At 51.0% G+C, this 22500-nt stretch overlaps 1 protein-coding gene and 1 long non-coding RNA gene across 4 annotated transcripts in view; one reads left to right on the forward strand and one right to left on the reverse strand.

Moving 5' to 3' along the window:
• The window catches only part of KCNK12 (potassium two pore domain channel subfamily K member 12), a 90374-nt gene extending 80989 nt beyond the window's left edge, over positions 1 to 9385 (forward strand). For all 3 annotated transcript variants that reach the window (XM_086327086.1, XM_086327085.1, XM_086327087.1), the window contains one exon: positions 5733 to 9385. In XM_086327086.1, coding sequence (XP_086183212.1) covers positions 5741 to 6634 — 894 coding nt within the window. In that variant the 5' untranslated portion in view covers positions 5733 to 5740 and the 3' untranslated portion in view covers positions 6635 to 9385. The remainder of the gene's footprint in view (positions 1 to 5732) is intronic.
• Positions 9386 to 21179: 11794 nt separating this feature from the next.
• Positions 21180 to 21922, reverse strand: LOC147363352 (uncharacterized). Its single transcript, XR_015137005.1, has 2 exons — positions 21796 to 21922; positions 21180 to 21274 (listed from the first exon to the last, which is right to left on the reverse strand). It is a non-coding gene; the product is annotated as an uncharacterized LOC147363352 (long non-coding RNA).
• Positions 21923 to 22500: the final 578 nt, after the last annotated feature.

Consider the following 22500-nt stretch of genomic DNA (forward strand, 5'->3'; position numbering starts at 1 on the left):
GGGCACTATCCTAAGTGTTTTAGATGTACTGACTCAGTTTAGTACAAAAATGCAAGTATTATCATCTCCACTTTACAGATGAGAAAATGGAGGCACAGAAACATTAATTTGCTCAAGGACAAATCCTAGTGGAGCTAGGATTCAAACCTGAGAAGCCTATATAATCTATAATTCCGAATTGCCGATATAAGGGTCCCTACTCCCAAGGGGTTCCCAAACTCATGGGGCCGTTTGACTGGACAGTTCATTAGGGCTTTCAGGATACCGTGACTCAGGCTCCTGCAGTGTCAGCTTCATCTAAGCTGGCTCCTCATGGCCACAGATGGCCACCAGCCACTTCTGGGGCCACCTCCTCCTCCTTCCATACCCAGGGCAGCACTCTTAAAGGTGAGAAGCATTTGACCCAGAAACTGTCAGAGAAACTCTCCTCTCATCTGATTGGTCACATCCCTGAGCCCAACCCTGTAGCCATGAAAATGCCCCACACTGACTGGCTTAGGCCCATCCATCCTCCAACCAGTTATAGTAAGGGACTGGATTTTCCAGATTGGACTAGACTAATGGAGCCCACGGGAGAAGGCAATGGCACCCCACTCCAGTATCTTGCCTGGAAAATCCCATGGACAGAGGAGCCTAGTAGGCTGCAGTCCATGGGGTCGCTAAGAGTTGGACACGACTGAGCGACTTCACTTTCACTTTTCACTTTCATGCATTGGAGGAGGAAATGGCAGCCCACTCCAATGTTCTTGCCTAGAGAATCCCAGGGACGGCGGGGCCTGGTGGGCTGCCGTCTCAGGGGTCGCACAGAGTCGGACACGACTGAAGCGACTTAGCAGCAGCAGCAGCAGCAATGGAGCCCACCCCTGGCTGTTGGGTCAGTTCTTTGGCTGCTATACTTAGGGGTGGGGGGTGGGGTGATGGTTAAAGGAGATAGCTGCAGTGTCCACAACAAGGGTTTTATGTTACTTGAAATTTAAACCAACAAATCATTATGATGTATATTTTAAATATCTTACAGGTTTATATGTCAACTACAACTCAATAAAGCTGAAAAAAAAAAAGGTTTAGGGAATTTAAACCAAAATATTTGAAATTGGGCCAATTCCAACCAGTAGGGTCATCAACGATAGAGTATTATATTGTTTCTTAAAGGAAGCGCTTTAGCCCATTCACATTAGAATCATCAGGGGACAATTTGTTAAAATGCAGAGTCCTGGGCCATTCTAAATAAGTCTCTGGAGTGGGACCCGCCTTGGAATCTGCATTTTAATCATGTGTCCCAGTTGCTTGGATTCGCTGTGGCTTACACCTGTTGTCCTGGGGTAATTATTTGCTGTCAAGTATCTCAGATTAGATTATAAATTATATTTCCCCTCCACCAGATGACACTGCAGAGCTAGTGGGAAAAGTTGCCCCAGATGATGAACCCAAATGTCCCATTTGGTGCAGTAAAAAAGGTCAGCACAGTCAGTTCAGCCGCTTACAAACAGTAACTTGCTGAGTATATTGCTCAGCCCATGCCCTTGCCTGCACTGTTGCGGTTGATGATGCGTCCCTCTCAGGATGGTTGAGGGGACCGGGTGAGAGGACATGTCCAGTGCCCAGCACAGAGGCTGCACCCAGGGCCTGAGACAGATCAGTGCTGGCCTCCCCATCTCACTTCGAGGCTCTCAGAGCTGAACTCCAGAGGCCCTGTCACTGGGGCCCCATTTGCGAAGGCGGCACCAGACAGACTGTGGGAATGAGCTTCACAGCTTTTGTCAAAGTGGCATAATAAAGCCCCCAAGTGTCTGCTCTCTGCAAACTGGGATGGCAGATCAATTGTGGCATAAACAAAACAGCAGGCTTGGTGCGAACCCGGGGACAGATTCCGCCTCTGCAGAGTGTGAGTGGGGGAAGGGGGAATTCTCTGGGTGGTTGGGTTTGCCTTTTCTCTGGCTGAAGCTTCAAGGTCCTTCTCCAGAGCCAGCCTGGCTCCCCACAGATTGCCAAGAGTTTGGGGGGACTGTTCTTCCATCGTGGGAACATCTGGCTAGGCAGCAGCACCAGGCATGACCCTACTGCCCTCAGCACCCCCAGAGCTCTGAGCCTCTAGGTGCTGATGGGGAAGGAGGGTGGACCGTGCCCCCTCCACCCTGCCTCTGGAGCTGAGCTGACGGTGGGTCTGCAGGAAAGCAAAGGGAGGTGAAGTGGGCATGGGGGCCAGACCTCAGGAAAAGGCCAGTGAGAGGGACCCTGGCGTTGGGTGTCCTCTGTGATGTCAGGGAACCTCCTACCTGCCTGTCCTCTTCATTTTCGGCAGAAAGTGCCATAGCCAGCCATGCATTTGGCGTCATTTGGGGCCTGGAGTCATAGCCACGAGGAGACCTCAGGCCCAGGTCTGGCCCAGCCCCTGAGTGGAGGCAGCAGGGAAAAGCTCTGCCCCTGTCCAGGGGTGAGCCGCTGACAGCAGAGGGTCAAGTGGGGAGCTGTGTAAAACCTCTAAGAAGGCAGCCTAGGTCATCTGTGAGGGTGTCTGTCTGGTTTTCCACCAAAGCCCTGAGCCTAGCACAAGGCCTGCCAACCAGGTCCTCAGTGTTTGCTGGAAAAGGAATGAGCCGGTAGGGGTTGGCCTTACGGCTGCACCACAACACCCACTGTTAGGACAGGCATACCTTTTCATGGAGCCCATATGGGTCTTTGGTGATCCCCCCAAACACAGGCACCACCACCCTGCACCTTTCCTTGAGTGGGTGGTGCTTCCTATGACTACACTGCATGCTCACCTGTCCTCTGCCCCTCAGGCCCCCATGATCCAGCAGGCAGCCCTCCTGGGCAGTCTCTTCAGATTTGGCTGCAGAGTTCACTTGACCCCTGTCACTCTCCCCCGTCCCTGGCACAGGATGCCCTAGGAGACTGCCAGGGCAGCAGACTGCTCCCACTAGTGCCCCCTTCCTGCCCCTGCCTGTGTGAGCTACACCAGTCAACCTTTGGCCCAGGGAACTGTCCGGCACAGGGTTAGATTCCAGGAGACACCTCTGACTCTCCCAGAACCCTCACCATGCTCTGCTCCAGTGCTCCAGGGTGAGTGGACAAGTGTCTGCAGTTCAGCCAGCACCCACCAGGAAACAAGCTGCCAGGCTGCCCCTGCTGTAGACTGATATTCTCCTGACCAATCCTCCCCCCACCATCTCTTGACTTGGGGATGCCACAGCACCCTGCTATTTCAAGGCCATCTCCCATTATCCCTGGGTACTTTCTAGTCTTTCTGTATAGCCTGGAAGTGGGTGGTGAGGGTTACTGGTCACCCTATTTTGCTGACTTAATAGATAAAAGGTAGACGTATTTAAAACTTCTCTTTATGGGTTTCCCTGGTGGTTCAGTGGCTAAGACTCCAAGCTCCTGATGCAAGGGGCCCGGGTTTGATCCCTGGTCTGGGAACTAGATCCTGCATGTCACAACTTGGACTCAGCACAGCCAAATAAATAAATATTTAAAACTTCTCTTTAGAATGAGGGCTAATGTATTACATGCCACGCTAAACTTTTAGCTGAAAATTCTAAACAACAGGAAAATCCCATTCAGTATTCTCTTAGGCATAGTATTAATATTCCAGGCTCAGCATTTTTCATTTCTTTAGGAATTTAGCCAAGTGATTCCCCCAACCAGAGGGGTTGTTTTCCCTTCCTGAGTAGCAGCAGTGTTGTGTATGATGGTCTCAGCACCAAGCTAGAAGCCAGGACACAAGTATGGCATCTGTCCCCCATGAGCTGTAGGTCATGTTCCCTCAACCCCTGCTCCCTCATCTATACAGTGACAGGTAGAGCAGAATTAAGGTCCCTCATAGTTCCTAATTGTCTAGGCATTTTGAGGTTTTTCTTATCGTGAGAGTAAAAAAGCTCCAAAAACACATAGTTTGAAAAGTTATTATACAATGAACACTCATGCAACCACCACTCAGATCAACAGATCATTTCCAGCACTCCAGAGTCTCCCTGGGTCCCCTTCCATTCACCCTGCCCTGCCACCCCCAGAGCAAACTCCAATTCTGACTTTTATCTCAATTTCCCTTGTAATTTTACCAATCAAATATGCATCCCTAAAAAGATACTGTAGTTTGGTTTTGCCTGGCTTTGAATTTTATGCCAGTGGAATACTTTTTTTGTGTCCAGTTTCTTTTAACATTCTTTTTGTGAGGTTCATTCATGTTGCAGGTAGCAGTGGTCTTTGCTTTTTCTTTGCTGCATAGTATTTTCTTGTATGAATTGACCATGAATTAGTTAGGCTGGTGGACACCTGGGTTATCAATCTATTAATAGGATTTTTTAATAAATTCACACAGAGACAAATACAAACACTCCCACTCCACATATAGTCATACTGATTCAGAGTTGAGTTCTTTATGAATTCAGAAACTTGAGTTTGACTTTAAAGTGTAGCAAAATCCCTCGTTTTGAACTCCTGGTTACACTGCTAGTTTGGTTTTTTTCACACTCTTATAGCCAAATTCTGAACCTAGGGATATAATCCAACTTCCTCAACAAAGGTATCACTAGAAGATTTTCTCCTAAATTGAGTCATTAAGCATAAGATGAAGACAATGTCAGGCAATGGGGCATTTCCTCCAAGGATTCTAGAAAATGATTAGCATACACATTTAAGGGATCATTCTAAAAAAAAGAAAAAAGAAAAAACTAACTTCAAGGTTTTTCAGGGAAATAGTTAAGCCACCCCTTTCCCAGAGTTGGCCTTACCCCACTAACAAGGCATAAGTAGACCTTTTGACCTTGGGCATGCCTTAAACAGGGATGCCCCTGAACTTCAGCTGCAGAGGTCTTGATAGGTGCTACCGTGCTGCTCTGATGATGTGTTTTCAGCTCAGACTCTAAGCAGCAGTGGATCTTCATGCTAAGGGATAACATACCCTCCCGTAACCAGAGTCAGGTAGCCATGGGTCCCACAAAGACATCACAGCTGGCAGCTGGCTGAGAGCTCATAGTGGAGGAGCAGAGCTGCCGCTCTGCAGGACCCTGGCCAGCATGGGCCAAGCACCCTGGCGGGAAGCCAAGCCTTCTGCAGCAATCAGTCGATAAAGAAACTCCCTTCAAGACTGTGCTTTGAACAAGCGGGTAAATCAAGACTTAATTATAAGAGTTCAAAGCACTAAGCCGCTGCCCAGGCGTAGAGCAGACCTCTCAGAATAAAAGCCACTCCAGACACACAGCAGCACAGGACCCAGCTGGGCAGAAACCTTTCCCTTAGCTACCATCAAATATAGCTAGCTGGACTAAATACAATATATCTGGTCCCCAGCGATTCTATCAAATGAAGCCTTTATGGAATTCTGTCCTAGCAAGGCCCAAGTGTGCCACTGGTACATTAAAAAAATGATTGAGTGGCGAGACAACAGGTGACACTCGTGCGAGTTGTGGGTATCTCAGTATCTTCCCCTGTGCAGCTCTTCTGTGTGTTGTGATGGGCCTTTCCTAGTGACTCTCTCACCACTGGCATGATTTATAGATCCCCCAGAAGAGGAGCCATGTATCCTCCATCAGTTTAGGGGTTGTCCAGACTTACTTAGGAACCATATCTGGTGCCACCAAGGGAGAGAAACGTCTTGGCACTGTTTCTCCTCCAGTTGAGTGATGCCACTCAGGTAAGAGCCATGTCAACACCTAGATACAACTGTGCTGCGCCGGGTGGGGACCACCTGTCCAGCCAGGATCGCGCTGACCCCTGCTCTGTCCCCACAGGTTTCGGCATGACCACCCCCGCCACGGTGGGCGGGAAGGCCTTCCTCATCGCCTATGGGCTGTTCGGCTGCGCCGGGACCATCCTGTTCTTCAACCTCTTCCTGGAGCGCATCATCTCGCTGCTGGCCTTCATCATGCGCGCCTGTCGGGAGCGCCAGCTGCGCCGAAGCGGCTTGCTGCCCGCCACCTTCCGCCGCGGCTCCGCGCTCTCGGAGGCCGACTGCCTGGCAGGCTGGAAGCCCTCGGTGTACCACGTGCTGCTGATCCTGGGCCTGTTCGCCGTGCTGCTATCTTGCTGCGCCTCGGCCATGTACACCAGCGTGGAGGGCTGGGACTACGTGGACTCGCTCTACTTCTGCTTCGTCACCTTCAGCACTATCGGCTTCGGGGACCTGGTGAGCAGCCAGCACGCCGCCTACAGGAACCAGGGGCTCTACCGCCTGGGCAACTTCCTCTTCATCCTGCTCGGCGTGTGCTGCATCTACTCGCTCTTCAACGTCATCTCCATCCTCATCAAGCAGGTGCTCAACTGGATGCTGCGCAAGCTGAGCTGCCGCTGCTGCGCGCGCTGCTGCCCCGCGCCCGGCGCGCCCCTGGCCCGGCGCAACGCCATCACCCCGGGCTCCCGGCTGCGCCGCCGCCTGGCCGCACTCGGCGCCGACCCCGCGGCCCGCGACAGCGACGCCGAGGGCCGCCGCCTGTCGGGAGAGCTCATCTCCATGCGCGACCTCACGGCCTCCAACAAGGTGTCGCTGGCGCTGCTGCAGAAGCAGCTGTCGGAGACGGCCAACGGCTACCCGCGCAGCGTGTGCGTCAACACGCGCCAGAACGGCTTCTCGGGCGGCGTGGGCGCGCTGGGCATCATGAACAACCGCCTGGCCGAGACCAGCGCCTCCAGGTAGACGCGCAACCTGTCGCGCCACGGACCCTCAAGCAGGCTGGCGTGCAGCCGGGCGGCGTTTGCTCTCCTCTCAGACGCTGGCGCTTTCTTAACCTTTATCCAATAAAATGAAACAAAAAAAAAATTTTTTTTTTTTAAAAGAAATACTATTTGGCCAGGCCTGATGTTATCAAGGGCAGGTTTTGGGGGAGCCTGTTATTCTTGTGGGTCCCCTTCTTGGAGAACCGTGGTCCCCAGCAGATTCTCCTCTGGGGAGAGAAAAAGTGGCACCCCAGACCCTCGCCTGGTACACACAGCAGCCAGGGGAGTGCCGCCCCTGAGTTTTGCAGACTGGCACTAAACCCCGCCTCCATGCACATAAGCAGCTGGCAACCCCAAAGCATATGGTGCAACTTTCCATGGCTCCGAATTACCTCTGCAGCATTTAGAATCCTGGCCCAGCCTAGCAGCTTCCTTCTGGTCGTCAGAAATGATATAGTCACAGTTATGACAGGTGGGGGTGGGGAGAGCCATATGTTGCCTCCTGATGTATATATATAGAACAGCCGCTACACACAGAGAATGGTGTAGTATTATGCAATGAGATGAAACACAGCACCAACTTGCGGACTGTGGCATTTCCCAGAGACCTGGGAACTGCCATGGTAAGGGGCTTAGGAGGCCTTTCTCAGCCTGGAGTTAGTCCACTTAGAACATGGAGCTGGCCAACTCTTTAAGGAGGGAAAGCCTGGAGTGGTCTGCAGGGCTCATTCAGGCTACAAGGAGCCCAGCTCTGCCTCAGCCGGCTGATCTCTGTGGCTCAGGGCGCATCTCTGAATCCCCTCAACTCTCCTTCCTTTCACCAGCATCATCCACGGGAATGCTTTTTGTTGTTAGCCAGGAACATCTGAGTCTTCTCAAACAAGATTTTTCTTTGTTGGTGGGGATTTTTTTTTCTCAACGTTTTTTTCCCTTGTAGAGAGCCTGAGGGGTGCAGAGCACCCCCTCCAGCTGCCCCTCCCCTGCAGCAGGGCTCTGCTAGCTGCATTGGTGGGCACCAGGGCCTGCAGCCCTGGGAACCAAAGCAGCCATCCTGCAAGTGACAGAGAACATGACTCCAGAGCCCATGATGTGTTTGGGATACATCCCATTCTGAGCCCTGTTGGTCTCTGATTCTCAGGTGAATGTGTTTTTTTTCCACACACACAGTCTGTATTGGAAGTGGAAGCAAGCCAGAGGGAGAGAGCTGGTGGATGGAAGAAGCAGTTTTGGGATTCAAGTTTTGGTCTGGATGATCCTCAAGCTGAAGGACAGTTTCTCCTAGACTCACCCTCTGCCTCACAGGGAGTCATCCACCTGAAGGAAAGCCCAATGCCCAGTCTTCATAGAAGAGATGAAGGTCTCGGACTATAAAGGAACAATCCTCTATCCTCTATGGGCCCATTTTCTCATCTAAAAAGATGATGATCCAAGGATAAATACCAGAGTCTAGTCAGACACAGTGTGACCCACCAATACATATACAGCTTCTGACAGGAAGTCTTAGAAAAGCACTAGGACACCTCACACCCTCTGCCTGAGAGGCATCAAAAGCCGTGAAATCTCCCTTCTTGGAAATGAAGGAAGCATATGTGCCTGGAACTCTCAAACAACACACACAGCATTAAGAGTCATGCTTGAATGTCAGCCTCCCCTCGCCCCTTCCAGTTCATGGCAAGAAGGAAAAGACAAATTCAGATCTGAGCAACTCTCCAGCTACTTTGGGATCATTTCTTTTTTGAGTGGTGAGGGGTCATTTCTAATTTGGATCTGAATTGGCTTTTACACACAGACCCTAATCTGGGGGTGAAGCCAGTGAGGAGCGGTCCTGGACAGAAGTCAATCTAGCCAATTCCTGAAGGGTAGGCTTCCAGACAGCCAACACTTCCAGGATGCACTGTGACATCAGTTAGGCTGGCTCCATGAGCCACCCTTCCCAACCCCCGCCACCCCTTCCTCCATCTGAGCGACAGCTGCAGTCACACTGAAGGGACCACATGTTCAGAGAGGCACACATGTTTTCAGGGCAGAAGTCCTCTAATGGGACCTAGAAATGAAGTTTCAGGTCTGTCCCTTTAAAAGAAGGAAAGATTAAAAGGCATCCAATTAGAGATGTCACCTAGGCAACGGGAAATAACTTGGGGATCTGAGCCATCCAGAGGGAAAGCAGACAGCCCCGTGACAGAGATACCTAGACCACGAGGACTTAACAACAGGCAAAACAGCAGCCTACCCAGAAAGGTGAGCCCCAGGAACAGCACAGAGAACTTAAGACACAGTCATCAAGGCTGCTTGAGCCAGGCAGGCTAGAAGGGGCATCCAGCAATCCTCTGACCTTGAACAGGACTGCACAGAATCCCATCCCAAGAGGGAACAGGATCTGCCTCCAGAGAAGAAAAGCTCGCCACCTTCCTTGGCAGTCTTCTCTGTCACCGCTGCTCCCTAACGTCTCTTCTGGGTTGCTCATGCTGCAGCCTTAGCTGTTTTCACTTCTTTTCCTGTGCTTTGGCTTTGGAAGGAGGCAGTTGCAGACAGCTTGAGCACGCTTCTGAGGGAATTGAAAGCATCGTTCAAGGGAGCCAGGAAAGGGACCTTTCCTCCTCAGTAACCTCCCAGAGAAACACCAGTCCTCTAGTGTATAGCAGCAGATCAGGGCTCAGTGGCATGCACGTACTTTTGTTCATGTTCCCTTAGTCTACTCCCCCCTTCTCAATAAACATTGTCTTTCACCTCAGGCCAAAGGGCTCAGTGCCCCAGATGTCAGGGGCTGCTTCCCTTGGAAAAGCCAAACTCGCAAGGTCAGTGGGATTGTCGGAGCCTAGACCCAGAGCTAAAGGGCTTGTTTGACATCCTGCTTGAGGGCGAGCATCGAGAACTAGACCCGCCTGACAAGCTGGGATGGGGTCCTCCTGTCATTTCAGGGTTATAGACATTATTAGGGACCCCTTGTTTGGTGCAGGTTTCTGAACCCCCAGCTAAGAAAGTGCTCCATTCTCTTAGATGCTGTGGCCGCTCCCACCACATGGGGGGTCTCCGGTCTGACGCACAGCTGGCAGCTCACAGTGCCCTCAGGCTCCAAGAGTTGCTTCCTAACCTTAGGCCCACACTCACTCCTCTCGTGCTGCGGCTGTGAGGCTCCTATAAAGACAGCATGGGCTCTAAGAAGCCCTTGTCACCCATCTGTGGCCACGCAGGGGCCAGAATCCTAGACAGGAGCCCAGCCTTCTCAGAGCTGAGCAGGCAAGGGCACGCCTTGGTGCCGTGTTCAGTAAGAAGACCAAGTAGTCTGGCCAGCCCTTGTGTTCTCTGTCTGAAGCTAGTGCTTCTGTCTGGGTCTGGCAGAGGAGGCAGAAGGCTCAGGCAGCCTTAGGCCCTCAGACTGTGGAAAAAGCCAGGCAATCCTGGGCTTTTGCCAGAAGTGTCACATATTGCAGCCTCATGCACGCATGCACGCACGCGCACACACACACACGCACACATACATACATACACATGTGTCAGCTTTATAAAGAGCTACTAGCCCCTTTCCCTAAAGCAAAAAAAAAAAAAATCCCAGTCTGGGCTACTTTAAGAAGAAGGATTTTTGCATTTTTAGCTCCTTAGAAATCTGCAAGGGCCTGGAAAATTCCTCCCTGTCTTGGGGGAGTTTCATGAACACTTTGCACAAATCTGTGTTTTACACAGAAGCCAGCGACCAAACCCAAGCCAAACCCTGGAAAACAGCTGCTGAATGTACTCAGGCTCCTCCATCCCTCAGACAGGCCTCCCAGCAGAGCCCTGCTTCCTGCGCACCCCCTCCCAGGTGGGTGAGGAGCAACCTGGCACAGTAGGAGCCATGGGCCAGACGGCTCCATCTTACTGTAACTTTTTACATTTTTCACAAACAAAAAGCACAATTGCACGTGCTCACTGTCTGGAAAGCACATTCAGACAGACTGCTGAGGCACTTCTGAGTCCAGAAGAGGCACTGGCTGGGGCTCATTTCTTTGTTGGAACAGTTGTTAGAAAATGTGCTGCTTGGTGCTGCCAAAGGCTCCCTACTCCGTGGGGTGGGGGAGAGGAGGAGAGGGCTGCTGACAGCACTCCTGACCCCAAGGACAGGGCCATCAGCATGGACTCTGGCCCCTGGAGCAGCTCTGACACCTCCAGGTGCCCACCCAGTCAGGCTCCACACTGAAGTGGTGAGATTTCTGCATCAACCTGACCCAAGACCCTCCCCTTCCCCTTGCTGTCAGCCTCCTCCCCGTCCACCCCCAACCCCGTCCCCCCTTCCACCCTCTCTTCCCAAGGGAAGCTCCCCCCTTGCTTTACAGATCATTTTCTATGCTCCCTGTTCTCTTAGGAGGGACTTAGAGCATGCGGGGCCAGTCTGCAGGATTTCTTAAACAATACATTTATTTTTTCGAGCAGCACTCCAAGACAGGGTTTGAAGGGTGTTGAAATTAACAATGAATAAAATGCAGCCTGCCACCCCTTTGAGCTGTTTGCTTTCTGTCTGTCAGAGCCGCCTGCCTCTCCACCTCCCTGATCACACCTCCTCTCAGGGGGCCCCAAGAGACATCGGCTCTGAGGACTGGGCCTGGGTGGCAGCGTCCTGGGGGAGTCACTCTGGAAAACAACAGTGACATTCATGTGAGCTAAGGGCACCAACAGACATCTTAGGCAGCTTGGCCAAATGGGCCAGGGTAGAACCTGATAGCCAGGCCCGGAAAGAAGGTAGGGGTGAGGAGGACCCAGCACTGGGGACACAGTCCCAACTGCACCCAAGGTTTCCAGTTCTAGCTGTGCACTAGGCTTTCCAAAGGGAGCTTTGAAAGATACTGATAGCCCAGCCCCATGCCCCGATTCTGATTTCAATGGTTGCAGGAGGGAAGCAGGCAGGCCTTGGAATTTTTTGGCAGCTGCCTGGGTGATTCTGAAGGGCAACCGTCTTAAACCTTAAACCTTGTCTAAACACAGTGCTCGCATTGTGGTGTGGTGGAAAGGCCACCCATTCAGAAGCTAGGAAGACTGGATTCTCATTCTGCATCTGGCAGCTTTCTCAGATCCTCAGTCTCCCCACCTGCAAAATGAGATAATGATCTCACCCCTCCCCACACCTCCTAGGAGGCTTGGAACATTGAAGTGTAAATGCTCCACATATACAATATCACCGTTATAGAAGCATTTCATGATAAGAGACCAGGGAGCTCCTACGGCTTCTGCAGCAGGCCCTCTGTGGTGCCAGCTAGGAAAGAAAGTGCATTAGTCACTCAGTCACGTCCAACTTTTTGCAACCCCGTGGAGTGCAGCCCGCCAGGTTCCTCCATCCTTGGGATTCTCCAGGCAAGAATACTGGAGTGAAGGCTGCAACCAAATGATTTCTTCTGCCCATGATGCCTTTGCAAACCTCTCCTTTTTTACCCTTTTTTAATCACCATCTCCAATTCCACTGAGGCTTCCTCTCTCCTCCTCAGCCTCCTCCCCAGGTTATCTTTATCCTTCAGTTTGCTCTAGAGATGAGAAGTAATTGATAGGTCACTCAAGTACAGGCCCTGCCCACCTCAATCTACAAAATCACTCCCTGGCTCCCCCAAACCCCAAAGTTACTTATAACTGCAATGATACACAGTGTACTATTTTCCATTCCGGTTTGTTTTGTTTTAATGCTATTAAATTGATTTCCTGATCTGCCTAGGAATCATACCCAACTTTGCAAAACTGTAGCCTGTGGTGTTTCTGGAAAGAGGCCTTCCCATTCCCCTGCTTCCAGCGGAGACCTACCAGCTAGCTGTTGCAGTGGAGGAGCCTGCCCCATGGTCACCCATCAGCCTTCCTCTGTCTTTGGGCCTCTTTCCCCAGCTGTATAATCAGCTCAGGTGGGTGTTTCAGCTGCATGAAGTGGTCCTTACCTTCCTTTCAAGCTCTAAGGCCTAAGATCCCTATGACGTTTGATCAATAGATCTCCACCCAGCCATCCCGGATGGATTGCCAACACTTCCCTTCTATGGTCAGTTACCTTTCTGTTTTCCTGATGAAAAGTGAGAGGTGCTCAATCATGTCAGACTCTTTGCGACCCCACGGACTATACAGTCCATGGAATTCTCCAGGCCAGAATACTGGAGTGGGTAGCTGTTCCCCTCTCTAGGGGATCTTCCCAACCCAGGGATCAAACCCAGATCTCCCACATTGCAAGCAGATTCTTTATCAGCTGAGCTACAAGGTAAGCCTGATGAGAAGATAAGAAAATAACATATTTGCCAAGCCAGGCTCTTGGACAAGGGATTTGTGTGTTTATCTCAATCTCCTACTAACCCTGGGAGTTTGGTACTTTTCCCGTTTAGGTCCCAGATTGGAGGGTATAGGTCATTTGTTTAGTTTGGGGCCAGCAACCTCTTGCCATGCTAGGGTCTGGAGACACAGGCTGAGAAAGACATCACAGCCCTTACTCCAGGCTTGTGGGAGGCCGATAGCAGAGAGGGCCTGGCAGCTCTGCAGGATGAGCATTCCACATCCGTGGGCCGTCTGGGCTGCCGGGAGCGCCCATGGAGAGGCAGCCAGCCCACCAGGCAGTTGGGGGAGCCTCCCAGAGGCAGGCTGTCCAAGCTGAGTGCAAGAGGGGCCTAATGAGCTGGCTGCTGAGGGGTAGAGGTGTCCCAGGCAGAAGGAACCGTGTGTAGGAAGAGAAGGGACCTGTGTGCAGTCCCCTGGGCCTAGAGCTGGCACAGAGCTTTCTTGATTGTAAGAAGTGGAGTCTGGGCAAAGAAAAGTACATTTGTGGCTCTTTCCGATTCCACTTTAAGAGAAATGTTCACAGAAGAGATGTTGGTGGAATCACTAAAGAAAGGTGTAACCATAAGGCAACGAATGCCTGGTGTGAGAGCTCACTTCTGCCTCTCCGGTTTCTGTCTCTCTGGCCTGTGGTGAACAGACCTCCCAGCCTTTCTATGGTCAATTGTCAGCAAAATGAGGGGCTGGCTTTTAGCCTGCAACTCTGAGGATCTGGAGGAGAAATGTCAAAGTGCCACAGGGATTCCTATCAAGAACCATCCTTAGCAAACCTCAGCTGTTTCCCCGACCCAGCTTGGACAGTTTGTCCCAGTTCTTCTTTGTCCACTGACTGGGCTGAGTGGGACCAGCCATCTGGATGCAGGAAAGAAGGAACTGTGCCCCACTGAGGTTGGGCCTGCTTCCTGCTGAAAGCTGCAGGCTCAACACACCCCTAACCCTGTGAGAACCTCCATGAGCTCCGGGTCATCCTGTTGGTCTGTCCTCTTCTTTACAGCTGTGATGTCCAATGCAGTAGCCACCAGCCACACACACCTCTTTAATTGTAAGTGAATTTAAATTAAATGGAATGAAAACTTCAGCTCTGCAGCTGCATTAACCACACGCACTTGCAGGCAGAAAACAGCAGAAGCATGGGCTCCGCCTCCAATCTGCCTCTCAAATCTGTGCACGTGCACCTAACATGCATTATCCAGACTGGTAGCTGCCCGAGAGTCAGGGATGTGTTGTTTTCAGCCTTCTAGCCTCTGCAGTAAGGACAGCCTGCTACAAGGTGGGTGGGTTAGATGCAAGGGCCTGTCAGCCAATGATCACGCCCTTCCTCAGCCATGTGGAGGGTCTGCCTACAGGAGGGGAGGGAGGCCACTGTGCAGAGGAAGCAGAGGCAGACCGAGGTGCCCACCTGAGCCTGCTGTGCCCCCCGAGGCCTGGTGCCTACGGGTCTTCCTCCAGATCTTTCTTCACCACTGTGAGCCCATCATTCTGCCTTTGCCTGTGGGCTGAAGTTAGGTTACCTTACCCTGCAACTGAAAAAACCTTCCCTGGTGGCTCAAGCAGTAAAAATCTGCCTGCAATGTCGGAGACCTGGGTTCCATCCCTGGGTCGGGAAGATCCTCTGCAGAAGGAAATGGCAACCCCCTCCAGTATTCTTGCCTGGGACATCCCACGGACAGAGGAGCCTTGCAGGCTACAGTCCACAGGGTTGCAAAGAGTCAGACGTGACTGAACGACTAACACTAACAGTCATTTTACCTCAAATTAAATCCTTCCTTGCTCCTTGAGGGGGTCTTTTACAGCAATGGCCACTTTCATAGCAAAGTTCAGTCTTTGCATACATCTCTGGGAGAGTGAGTACAGTAACCTTTCACAGTAAAGCGTAATGACTGATAGTGGAGCCTGTCTCGGAGACCAGATTCTGATGGAGCAGAGGGAAGGGAAAGCCTTGGCTCCTGGTAGAAGGCGATGCAAGCTCTACCAAACAGACAAAGGCCACAGAAAGGCCATTGGAGGGCATCAGGGATCTGCCTTGTTGACTCAAGCTGCAGAGAACAGAAGCTGAATAGAAGCCCTAATACTCCTTCTCTTTAAAAACAAATTTCCAGCCATCCCTTGTTTTATTTCTAACAAATGCTTAGTCTCCTGTGTTGACTGAATGTTTATGTGACAGGGTCTCTGCCAGCCCGGCTTCTAATTCTATTAACCAAACACCCCAACATTCACAGGAGTCTCTCAATCTGTCTCCCTCTTCCATGTTCCAACTTCCCCAGATTCTTTCCTGAGCATCCAGAGCTTAGGGCAAGAGGGTGGTGAGAGGGAGATTTCTCCTGGCTAGAGAGCCAGAGAGCATCTCTGTTCCAGAAACTTGGAAGGTCTGCCCCTCCCCAGCCCCTCTAGCCTCACCCCATTCTCCCTAACAAGGAATTTCCCTTTTCATTGGTCAAAGAATCAAAATAGGGCTTCCCTGGTGGCTCAGTGGTAAAGAATCCATCTGCCAATGCAGCAGACACGAGTTTGATCCCTGGTCTGGGAAGATCCCACATGCCGCAGAGCAGCTAAGCCTGTGTACCGCCACTACTGAGCCTGAGCTCTCGAAACCAGGAGCCACAACTACGGAGCCCATGTGCTGCAGTTACTGTAGCCCACACGTGCTGGAGCCCACGCTCTGCAACAAGAGAAGTCACTGCGAGGAGAAGCCTGTGCACCACAACTAAAGAGTAGCCCCTGCTCACCGCGACAGAAAAGCCTGTGCAGCAACAAAGACCTACCCAGCACAGTCAGAAACCAGTCAATCAATCAATAAATTGTTAGCCCATATCCCATATGGTTTTTGCAAGAATAAAAAAGACACAAAGCTTGGAAACAGCACAACTGTTAAGTATAAAATCTCTTTACTCCCCACGTCTCCATCATCAATCCCCACCCACATCTGCCCCAGCGGCCACATCAGGGCCCAGCCCCACCAGTGCTTACCTGCTGCTCCCAGAGAATGAAGTGACCAGCACCCCACCTGAGACATTCAAGAAAACCTGCACCCCCCAGGCAAATCAGCAGCTGCCTCTGGGTTGAGATATCAGGCATCTCTTCTCCAGTTTCACCAATGGTGCCACTTGAAGAAAAAACAATACTTCCCCCCACTCCCAGCTTCCTGATGCTGAAAGTTGGCAAGAGCATCTGCTGTAGGATCTTTGAAACAAACATGAGGCTCAGGCCCAGGCACCTTTTGTCAGGGGTCCCCCAGAACCACCCTTAGGATCAATGACTTACTAGAAGAACGCAGAGAATTCAAACAAGCTACTATACTCACAGTTGTGGGTTAGTACAGTGAAAGAATACAGATTACAATCAGCAAAGGACTAAGACTCTGTGCTCCCAATGCAAGGGACTCCAGTTTGATCACTGGTCAGGGAACTAGATCCCACACACCGCAACTAAAGATCCCACGTGCTGCAACTAAGACCCAGGGCAGCCAAATAAACAAATAAATCAGTAAAGGACAAAAGCACATAGAACAGAGTCCAGGAAAAATCACACACAAGCACCCAGGCATCCTTTCCCAGCAGAACCACAGAAACAGCACTTAATTCTCCCAGTAACAACATGTGACAACATGTAATGTATTGCCAATAAGGGCAACTCACTCCAGCTTTGGTGTCCAGGGTTTTCATAGGGGTCAGTCACGCAGGCAGGGAGCACCCACAGATGGACCTTAGCTACTCAGTCGTCAGTCTCCTCAGAGAGCAAACCAACACCGCACTGCTCAGGGCCCAGGCGATCACTTTGAACCACATTATTAGGTTAAACTATGCAGCATGGCTCAAGCTCCCAGGTGAACAAAGACACTGCTATCCAGCAGGATCTTCCCAGGGCTCAGAGGTTTTCTCCCAGGAGCAGCTCAAGGGCCAAGCCTTTGGAAAGTGCAGGTGTGAGCACCCCAGCCTGCTGAGCCCACCCTTCACTGCACACACCTGCACCCGGCCCCACTCTTCACTGGAAAGCAGCCCCTCCTGCCTGGGTCATTCCAGCAGAGGCCAGTGGCCAAAAGGGAAAGGGGAGCTTGGGAGGGCTTCTCTGCTGGCTCAGTGGTAAAGAATCCACCTGCCAATGCAGGGGAAACAGATTCCAATCCTGATGGAAGATCCCACAAGCCACAGAGCAGTTAAGCCTGTGTGCCTCAACTACTGAGCCTGTCCTCAGGGCCCAGGAGCTGCAACTATGGAGGCCCATGAGCCCTAGACGAGTAGCCCTGCTCACCACAACTAGAGAAAAACCTGTGCAGCAACGAAGACCCAGCACAGCCAAAAATAAAATACTAAATAAATAAAACAGAAGTGCACGGAACACAGCTGGGCTTGGCTTCAGGCCCCCTCCCAGGAGAATCAGCCTCAGATCCCAGCCCCACAGACCCTCTCTTCCTCTAACAAGGACCCAAGGGGATTGATGTGTTCTCTTTGGTGGCCAACCAGGCTTCTGGGAGGACAGGCCCACAACCAAGGTGAAGTAGGCTTCTGAGCCAAACCACAATCATGCTGGGCTGTCACCACCGATCAGTCTCCAGAACCAAATCCAGTCTGGGCTCCCAAACCCCTCTGCCCACTTGCTCCCTGCTGGCTCATCTCCTCTGAGCTCTGCTCCTCTGACACCAGCGAGCCCTGGCCTGGGGCTGTTCCCAGGAAGCCCTCAGCTCCTGTCTCTTCTCGCTCCTCCTCTGAGGCTTGTCCATTCACTCAACACCTGCTCTCTGCTTTTACACCGTGGGATAAATACTGAGAAGGGGGTGGTCTGCTGCCTGGGGGAAGGCAGGGCTGGAGGACATGGGAGGGAAGGAACAAGCTAGGCAGGGTCAGGCGGCCCAGGCACCCCTTTTTCAGCAAACAGCATTCCAGGACATGCCTGTCAAGGCCACACCTTTCAGGCTCCTCTCAAACCAGGGAGGGACACAGTCTTCTGAGGCTGATGCAATATAACATCCAGGCCTTTGGGTGGGAAGGGGCAGCTCTTCCCTCAACCCCTACTGCAGACCCTCAGTCAAGCCTGGGCCTACTCCACTTTAAGCCACATCCTCCTGCTTTCTGAGTCAATGCTCTGAGTAAACAACATCACAAAAGTCAGCTTTTGGTGTCTACTTGGTGCTGGGTTGACTTTCAAGTGTGGTGTCATTTTCTGTTCAGACCGACCTAGATGAGGTTCCCATTAAGTGAATTCCTTAACCTCTCTTAGTATCAGTTTCAACATCTTGAAATAGAAAAACAAACCTACCTTACTGCATTGGTGTGAAATGATACTATAAAGTGTCAATCACAGTATTTAGCACAGCTACTCAGTTCCCTTACCACCCTTTATCAATCCACAAATCCTACTTTTCCTAGAGGCCATCCATCCAACCGCTTATCCATTGATGCAGCCATCCACTGCTCCACCCATCTACCTATCCATCTACCCACCCAACTATTCATCTGCTCATCCACACACCCATCATCTACCCATCCACAAATGTATAGAACATCATTTTTTGAACACCTTCTAAGTACAAGCCACTGTGAGTTGTCCACTGAAGTCGATACAGTAATATACAATCTAGAAGCAAAAATTAAATATTACGACCAAGATATAAATAACTTGGCAGAAAGTGAAAACTGTCTTCAGGGAAGGACAGAGAAAGTGTTGGGAGATTAAACACTCCCAGACCTCTTTTCACGCTCTCATAGAAGGCAATTGCCAGGATTACGCCTAATTTGATAAAACATTTCTCTTTCTCTAACGATTGGAGACGACCAGGACTTTTTCCTCCTGCACAAAGAAGACGCCTCAGGTTCTCATTATCCTAACTTGGCTCTGGCTTTGTCTCAGCTTTCATTTTACTGTGTTCAGCTCTCAGTTGCTCCACTGAGGACAATGTACAGAGTCCAAATTCCTTCCAAGTTTTTAATTGGACTGTCCATGAGGGATTTTGAAACCAACAAAATAGGCTAAATGAGGAGATGATGGATACATTAAAGACAGCTGCCTCGGGCCAGGCATTCCCTACACAGCAGTCTGCCCGAGAGTCCATTAAGTGAGGGCTTTGCAGCATCAGCAGCCAGCCTCCACCTCCTTAAAAACCTCTCCCCACCACCTGAGTTCTGTCCAGACTTAAGTCAACCCCTGGAAGAATTAGGGGAAAAGTATCTCCCTACGAAAGTGCCAGATAAACAGTGTGGGGCTGTATTTCTCAGCTGATGAAAAGAGGAAAATCTTACAAATTTTGTTGCCGCAAAGGACAACAAAGGACCCGTCAACGTGATGAATGCAACACCCCATAATCTCTGCAGGCCACTACCCACCAGAAGTTTGACTGGAAAATTCCTGCAAAGGGGACTTCTCTGGTGGTCCAGTGGTTAAGACTCCTTGCTCCCAAGGCAGGGGGCCTGGGTTTGTTCCCTGGTCAGGGAACTAGATTCCCACACGCAGCAACTAAGAGTCTGAATGCTGAAAGGAAGATGGAGGATCCTGAGGGCCACAAAGAGGACCCAACGCAGCCAAATAAATAAATACATAAAGCTTTTTTTAAGTTCCTGCAAAGACATTGCTGAGTGAATGCTGCCGATGCAGCCAGTGGGGTTGTTTGGTGTTGCAGATTTAAAGACAGAAGACCCAGCTCTGCCACTTACCAGTCCTGCGAGTTTGAGCAAGGCCCTCCAACTCTCCGAATCTGTATTTACTAGCAGGTAAGTCGGGAGAGCACGGGCCTCACCAACCTCTGTCGGCCAGCTTGCTGGTGGTGGTGCAGTCCTCTCCATGAGCCGGCTCACGGGGGAGGAGGCATGGTGACAACCATCACTTGTGAGCTCAGAGGCTGGGACAACCAACGTCCCTTCCCCAAGCCTCCACTTCTGTGTCCGTGTAGGTTACACATTTGCTGCAAGTTAAATGAGATGACGTGTGCAGAGTGCGTGGCGCACGCCAGGTGCTCACTGGCCCTCCCCCGACCCTCATCCCTGCAGCCTAGCACAGGAGGCACAGGGCCCCCCAGACACCCAAGTTGAGGTCAACAGAGTACTGTTTAGTGTCTTCTCTTAGGCTGACTTCCACTTGGAAACCAAGCCAGGCTCAGTGGCTTCTTGGTCCTCGAAAATGATTTTCTGAAACATTTCCTCCTTTCACGCTCCATGCAGCATCATTTACCAGACTTGAGAATTATTTTTCCCAACTCTGGCCGTTCTGAGTTCAGGGATTTCAGTTCTGTCTCAGCACACAGATCCCCTCCTCCTCAGAGGCCAAGGCTCACTCACGGGGCTCAGGGTACCAGGCACCTCTCTGAGCAGATAAAAGGCCAGACCAGGGTGACTGGTGAAGGCTGCAATGTTGACCCTTCAGCCACAGGCTGGCCCCCCCGCCCCGCCTGCGTGCAATTCGCACAGTCGCCACCTCGCTGCTCGTTTCTTCCACTTTCTCCTCCTCTCCCTCCCTCCCAACTCTGCGGACATTATAGCAGCAGCTGACTCTTATTGAGGGCTTGCTAGGAGCCAGAGGCTGTGCCATGTCTCTCTTTTTTTAAATTGGAATATAGTTGTGTTAGCTTCTACTGTATAGCAAAGTGAATCAGTTGTGTGTACATATTTTCCTCCCCATTTTTTGGATTTCTTTCCTATTTAAGTCACCAGAGCATTGAGTCTAGTTCCCTTAGCTATAGTCTGTTCTCTCTAGTTATCTATTATATACTTAGTACCAATAGTGCATATATGTCAATCCCAATCTCCCAGTTCACTTCCCCCGCCTTTTCCCCCTTGGTATCCATACACTGGTTCTCTGTGCCTATTTCTGCTTTGTAAATAAGATTGTCTATACCAATTTTTTCAGATTCCATATATGAGTTAATATATTTTTCTCTTTCTGATTTACTTCACTCTGTATGACAGCCTCCCGAGCCATGCCTCTTTTGATCACACAAGTCTCCGTAAAGATGTGGACACATGCCACTTTCCTCAGCCCAACATCCCTTCCTCATTTCCTCGCATCAGGGTACTGCCCCTCATGTCCTCTAGAAACCCCCTCCTCCATGCCACATGGTTCTGGGGGCTGCCCTGGTAGACTTTGCCTCAATCAAAGTGAGTGGAATCCTTCCTGGGACTTTACATTGGGACCCGAAAGAGAGAGACGTTTCTCTGGACTGAGAGATGCAAGGAGATGACCCTGTTACTATTTGTTGGTGGCAGGGTCCTCCTGTCACATGAAGGAACCTGAGGACACGATCAACACCCAAACAGGCAGGGAGGAGGGAGGGAGGGAGGGTGGCCAGCCGACACTGCTCCAGCTTCCAGCAGCTCCAACCTCAGATGACTCTTTTTGTATAAGCTGGTATAGGTCGACTTTCTCTTATCTGAAAGCAAAAAGGTTCTGATTATTAGTAGATAGATAGGTACATTAGCTAAACTCTCTTATTATGATCCTCAATTTACAGATGTGGAAGGTGAGGTTAAGATTCTGAGGTCCAGAGGCAAAAATGTTTGCAAGGATATATTTCATTCTAAATGAGTGCCCAGTGCAGCCATGCGCTGGATACTGTGCAAATACAACAGTGGGGAAACGACTGCTCTCTCACAAATTACAGCCTGGGAAAGAGGTGCAGTCATGTGTTACTGGTCTAACCCCACTTTACTCAAGTCCACACATGCAACGCCATATTTATGGTCTTCAGGATGCTGCACAACATCGCACGTCAGAGTTGCCTTAAATAGTGGATGCCTGAATAATTAACAGAAGCACGAGTCTCCTATGTCTCTTCTGAGGCCCATTAGGAGTTGGTTGTCACGGGTTTTCATTTTGGCTCAGAACAAAATCTGTGCATGAATCATCCAGGGACCCTTTGGTTACAAGCAACAGAAACTGCACTCAAAGTACCTTAGCCAAAGGGAATTGGTTGGCTTGGTGATGCACAGCCCAGGGGTGAAGCTGGCCTCCAGAAGGAGGGAGGCCAGGGACTCTAACAACATGGTCAGCCTGGTTTTGCACCTTTTCCCCACCACTCTCTAAGAGCTCTGTTGACTCAAATTTTCCTGCTACTGCTGGGCTCCATGTGATGATGGCTGGGTGGGCAACGGAAGATGAAGGGAGGGGAGGGACATGCCTGTAAACAGTTCCAGGTGAGCACCACCCCAGTGTAAAATCTTGAAAGAGGGAGAGCTGCTCATCTGTGGGAAGCTTGGCTCATTCACCCACCGCTCTGGCCAGGACAGTGGGCCCTGTGACCTGCAGCCCCTTCAGAACTGCATGGAGAGGCTTTGCCAAGAAAGATGTGGAGGGGACAGTGAGCACGTATCAGGCATCATCTCACCACTGAAGTGGGTTAGAGTTTGCAAAAGGCTCACTGGAGGACATCCAGTCTAGCCTCCTCCAGCACCCGGGGATGGAGACACACAGGTGGCTTATTAACATGCCCATTCCTGGCAATTCCACTCCATACCGCCCATGTGGCCTTAATTTTCTCAGGTGCTTGAACTTGACAGAGCTGTCTAAAGATCCTCGCAGTCCTGATTATCCAAGGACAGTCCCAGCTATATGAAATGAAATTTCTCTTGGCAAAGGGACCCTTCCCACAGCCTAAGC

This window comes from Bos grunniens, chromosome 11 (assembly GCF_055505025.1).
Source record: "Bos grunniens cultivar Pamir isolate PY7600 chromosome 11, Bosgru_T2T1.0, whole genome shotgun sequence".
In the NCBI taxonomy this organism is placed as follows: Eukaryota; Metazoa; Chordata; class Mammalia; order Artiodactyla; family Bovidae; genus Bos; species Bos grunniens.